The sequence below is a fragment of the Rhinopithecus bieti genome, unplaced genomic scaffold (assembly GCF_001698545.2).
Source record: "Rhinopithecus bieti isolate Rb0 unplaced genomic scaffold, ASM169854v2 scaffold_5889, whole genome shotgun sequence".
Lineage (NCBI taxonomy): Eukaryota > Metazoa > Chordata > Mammalia > Primates > Cercopithecidae > Rhinopithecus > Rhinopithecus bieti.
The window spans coordinates 593,542-599,096 of NW_016805277.1; the positions used below are offsets into that span (position 1 = coordinate 593,542).

Here is a 5,555-nt window from a genome sequence, read left to right on the forward strand (position 1 = left end):
CCCCAGCCTGCGCCCCGAGGGAGGCCGGGACCCCTAGCCGGCGGGACTGCGCGCCGCCCCTCTCCCCGCAGGTCCCGGCGAGCGCCTAGCTTCCCCTCCCCCCCCTTCCCGCCTCCCGGCCGGTGTCCCCGCCTTCCCCGCCGGCGACTGGCGGCGGCGGCAGGAGGAGCGGGCCGAGCCGAGGCAGCCCCGGCCTCGCGCGCTGGGATGTAGCGAACCAGCAGGGGTCGAAGAAACGTGCAGTGCCAGAGCCAGAGCTGGATCCGGGTCCCACAGCCGGAGCCGAAACCTGAGCCAGAGTCCGCGGCGGGCGAGCCCGGAGCCAACGAGCCGCAGACACAGCGCTGCCCAGGTGGGGTAAGAGACGCTGGGCTAGGGGCGCAGGGTCTCCGCGTTGGAGGGGCGCAGGGAGGTGGCGGCCGAGTCCTGCGCAGTTTGCTTCTGGCGTGTGTGGGTCCAGCCGGCAGTGCGGGACAGCGCAAGGCGCGGAAGGTCAGGAGCCTTCGAGGCAGCGTGAGGAGCTCGTTCCTGCACCCAGGGCACAATCATAGCCGCCGTCACCGGGTGCTACCCCACCTAACTGGTGGGATCAACCCTCTGCTTTAGCTCCGGGCACCCCAAGAGGGTAGCAGCCTCGGGGGCATGGGCCACGGCCCCGCGAAGGGCACAACCTGGGAAGCTCGTGGCAGCCCCTCGCGGCGGCGCGGGACGCAGGGCCCCCATCCCCACCCCCAGGAGAAGTGAGCAGGAGAGAGGGCCGCCCGCTGCTCCCCGCTGCATCCAGGGATAGAGTGCCCCACCACCCATGGAAGTGCTGGCCCCTCTGCGTGGCCCGGGACTTCGGCCGTGGCTTCGCTTCAAGAGGGTATTTTTCCTAAACGAAACCGCTTCATTCGTTCGTTCGTTCGTTCCGGCAGCAATGCCGCAGAAAAGCAGCAGACATCGGTCCGCACGCTGGCTCTCTTGGCCCCAGACCCCGACATGCCGTCGCAGCGCTTGGAGGTGCCCCCAGCCTATGGCGGCCTGCCCTCGCCGGCACAGGTCGGGCTTTTTCTTCCCAGGAGAGAAACCCCAGATTCCCTTCGTAACGTCCAATAAAGACATTCCCGCGGCTTCTCCCGGGTTTGGTTGTTGACGCAGGGTCCCAGAGCACTGCAGCCGCTTCTCAAGAACCGGGTCTCGGATTTCTGAAATTGACCAGCTTCGTAAATTGGAGCCTATTCTCCCGCAGCAAAGGGCCCCAAAGCCGGTATCGCAGTAATGGGAACCCCAGGCTGGAATCCGGGTCCCAAGCTTTTCCGATTTAGGAATTCCCTGAATCTACAAATATTTAGTCCACTTTTCTGAAAAACTAAGGCTTGTGTATTCTCTTGATATCCCTGTGACCTCTGAAAGCCACCAGGGTCAGAGGGAGGAAATCCCAGGTTGCTGTCCACTGGGGGAGGATTCAGGTCTAGGGTTCAGGTCTAGGGTAGTCAGGGCAAAAGCTACAGGCAGCAGGGGCAGCACAGAAGACTTGCTGTCCCCGTGCCCTTTCCCGGGGCTGCTTGGGCCTCCCGCCTCTCTTCCAGGGAAAGGAAAAGAGGTGGGCTGGGGCGGGGAGACCAGGCTGTCTGGACTCTAGGATGCAGAGGCCTCTAGACAGGCTCAGGGTGCTCTTCTCCCATGAAATCAACCGCTGGGAAGAGGAGACTATGGTGCATCCATAAGTTGCCCCTCTGCTCCCGAGTTGTGCGACCAGCTGCTACCACCTCCTTCCTAGTCTTCTTCCCCACAGCTCAGCCATTCTCAGGAACCAGACAGCGTCCATGGACTTAGGTGAGAGATGGGCTGGGGAGAGCCACAGGTCCTACCAGCCGCTGACTGAGTGGCCCACAGCACAGAGTCCTGAGTTCCATATTCCCATCTGTGCTTCACTGGCGGCAGTCCTGCCCAAATACATCCTGGCTTTCCCCGGGACAGGCTGGGGATCCCCAATTGGCAGGAAGCCTCAGACTGGGGTCCCAGGAAGCCTAAAGGAGCCACTGAGGTCTTTCCAGCCCCTACCTGAGCACCCTCCTCCCCACTTACCCAGTAATTGCTGTATTCAAAGAAACAGGAGCTTTTATTGGGGAGGGGGTATTAGATCAGGCAGAAAGAGGTAGGTGGTCCAAATCTGCACTCCCAAAACTGGGTTTTCAAGTTTGAACTTCTCCACGGACTAAGAGGCTTAGGGCTGGAATGTCCCAGAGAGTCATGGATAGCCCTGGTGGCAGGTCATGGCACATTCCTTCCTTTTTCCTAAAATACCTTGATTCTGGGAGCAAGATTAGAGCAGGGTGCCCCCATGGGTGGGTAGGATGCCCCCCACCCATAAGAGCCTTCCAACCACCCTTCCCAAATTACATTACTAAACCATTCTTGGGCACAGGCTGTTTTTAGTGAGCTAGGCTTCAGGAAGGGTCCTCGTGGTGACTACTTCAACCCCACCACAGCCCAGGTTCTTCTGCTCCGCCCAGCCAGGACCCTAAACTCCAAAATTCTTGAACATCACAGAATCATTGCTGGCTTTGTGTGGTCAGGGAGGGGTGGAGAACAGGGCACATGGTTCCAGTTCCACTAAGCCCCCTTCCCTCCTCTATTCCTGTCCCATCAGCAAGTGAGCTGGACGCTGAAGCAGCAGGCAGAGTCCGGTGTTGGACGTGGGAACTGAGGCTCAAGGCAGATCAAGCCTTTACCTTGAGGCAAACACAGGTCACCCAGCACAGGTGGGGGAACACAAAGCCTCTGCTTACTCCTGAAAGAGTGCTGTTTTCTGTCCTGTGTGTGAGACATGTCCATGAGTGTGCAAGAAGCCCCTATCTTGACTGGGACAATGGCCAGTGAGAGAGTGTAGCTGGGGAAGAACAGAGAGCATGTCCAGGTCCCTTCCCCAGCCAATGCCCAAGATCAGGTCACAGCCTCCTCACAATCAATTGCCTCCTCACTCCTTGATCACTCCATGCTGCCCAGGCCCAGCAGAACAGACTGCCAGCAGGCCCCACTAGCCCCAGCCCCTCTTTGGGTCTCAGGTCCCCTGAGGATACGGGGCTTCACCTGAAACAGTCTGAGGGCTTTTCCATCTACACAGCAGGCATCAAGATCACCAAATAAAGGGACTATTGTGCCTGCCTGGAGCCCTGCCAGAGGTTTGGGCCCAGAGGGGCACACAGCAGGTGCTCAATAACTGCATTAAATGCATTAACAGTGAGGATACGGCCCCTCAGACTAAGCAGTGAGTGCTGCTCACAAAACAGTCCCCAATGGGGGATGGCCCAAAGAGTCACTTTGGTCCCTCTGGGAAGTGAGGGGGCTATGAGTCCCAGCCTCCTCCGGATGCCCACAGACAGATCATTCATTTCTAAGTCTCTGCCCAGAGACACACTGTGCTTCCCACCTTGGCCTGACATGTGGTGGGGTTAGAACACACCTCCTATCCCGTGCCAGCCGGCGTTCATGCCAAGTAGCACACATATGCCTAAACTCAGCACTTCCATAGTGCAGTGAGTACATGTGTGTGCACAGCATCTCCGCATGGATGTATAGGATGTGCGTGTGCGCGCGTGCCCCCATGCTGTCTGCATTCAGGCTGTTCTATGGGATAAGACAGCTAAAAGGAGAATGGTGTGTGAAGAGACACTCCCTAGCATGCTGCAGCACCTGAATATCTCCTTGAAAGGAGGGATTTTCTACTGGAGACTCCAAGAAACGTGGTAAAGGTGGGGCTGAGGGCAAATGCTGGGCAACTGTGCTTCCCCATGTTCCTTTGCCCATGACCAAGACTCATTTCATGGAGGGAGATCTCAGCTTGGAAGAAGGCAGAAGTCACTGAGCCTCCCCAACCCAAGCTCCTGGGAAGTGTCCTCCGTCTGGCCTCAGACCCTGTATCCTATGGTCACAGACGCACAGTGAGAAAGGGCCAGGCCCTAAGGAGCTGTGCTGTCTCTCCATGGCCCAGAGTGGGGGATGGAGGCAGGGGTGCTTTGGACTAACATGGAGGGAATGGAAGGCAGGCCTGGTTCCAGCCTGCGTGCCTGCCCCTGGCCCCAGCAGCCCTCACAAGGAGCTCAGCTGACCCTGGCTGTCTCCTGTGATGGGAAGGGGTAAGACGAGGACTCAAAGGCAGAACCTGCAGAGTGCCCCAGATGCGGACACCTGCGCAGTCAGTGCCACCCACCCAGGAGTTGAGGAGGCACTGGGTTTTGGGGTGAGGACACTGGACACCTCCCTGCTTCTTTCCCAGACCGACAATCTCCCTGGCGCTGCTCCCTTGGGTGTCTGTGTCTGGTGGAGCTGGTCACAGGTGAGGGGCAGAGGGCAGTCTGGGGTCCGCCTATGGCCAGAGAAGCAGGTCAGGGCGGCGCCTTGTCACCCCAGCTGTGGCCTGTTTGCTCAAGACGCTAAGGTCTTGGGGCCAACTAACAATTGTTGAGCAAAATCCTTCGACAAACTTCACCTACGTGCAAGGATTTGAGGAGGGAATAACTCTTGGGAGTGGGAGAGTAATGTCGTTGCCTGTGCCCAGTGAAGGCCCATTGGAGCTGCAACTCAGCTACCACTGTGTGGGAGAGAAGCTGGAAGACTGAGGGCTTCCTGGGCTGCTGGCCCAGGGTTAGGAGACAGCAGTCACCTGGCCTACCAGGCCTGTGCCTGAAGCCCTGGGAAGCCAGGATGCAGGCCCCAGGCTGGGACCAAGCTACCCTGAAGGAGGGTAAAGGCTGCCAAGGCCAACCCCATGCCTGCCAAGGCCAGGCCTAGCCCATTTGGCCAAAGCGTAAGGTGTAAAACAAGGGGAGAGGTAGAAGAGGCTGTAGGGCCTGGCTGGGATTCTGGGGTCTTCCCTCTGCATTCTCCAAACGCCTAGAGCCAGCAGAAACGTTTCGTCTGATTAGAAGCCATCATTTCTATCCCAATCCCGGAAAATTGACTGCGGTGCAGAGAGGGAGGCCTGAGAAGCAGCCTTAGGGGAGAAGGTCCAAGCTAATTAGGAGGCAGCATCCGGGGGCCCATTAGAGCGCAGGCTGCTGTCACTCAGCCGGGCTGAGTTCCCGGGAGAAGAGGCTGGAGAAGGAGGGGCAGGCGGCCCCTCGACGAGGACACCGCTGGGAGCTGCCGGAACGGGCCCCGGGCTCTGCCCCCGCCCCGGCGCTGGCTCGAAGGCGTCCGCTCGGTGCGATCCTGCTCGGCAAACATTCACTTATCCTGGGCTGTTCTCGCCAGGGCTGGGGACTTCGAGGCGGCCGAGATGGGAGTTGATTCTAGGCGAAACAAGTCATTTGGAGCCTGAGGTGGGCACGAGCCGCCCGGGACTTGCAGGCCAGATGCGTTTCTTTTGTGAGGCCGAGGGAGAACTCGGTGTGTCACCGGGGAAGGAGGGAGAGGCGCGGCGAGGCCGCGGGGGGCGGGGAGGCGGCGGGAAGGTGGCTGCGGAGGGGGAGGGCGCGGGCGAGGCAGGGAGGGAGGGAGGGCAGCAGAGAGGGCGCGGCGGCGCGGGCGGCTCGGGGCTGGGTTCCCCCCCCGCCCCCCCCCTCCCTCCC

General features: G+C 59.9%; 1 protein-coding gene across 3 annotated transcripts in view; it reads left to right on the forward strand.

Moving 5' to 3' along the window:
* The first annotated feature begins 188 nt into the window (after positions 1 to 188).
* The window catches only part of PITX1 (paired like homeodomain 1), a 12,563-nt gene continuing 7,196 nt past the window's right edge, over positions 189 to 5,555 (forward strand). The window contains exon 1 of one of the 3 annotated variants that reach the window (XM_017871938.1): positions 189 to 357. Coding sequence is in view for 1 of the 3 variants with exons in the window: in XM_017871936.1 (XP_017727425.1) it covers positions 5,340 to 5,373 (34 nt within the window). In the remaining 2 variants the exon portion in view is untranslated. Of the gene's footprint in view, positions 358 to 5,122; positions 5,374 to 5,555 lie in introns of those variants that run through there. The other 2 variants (XM_017871936.1, XM_017871937.1) reach the window with 2 other exon arrangements.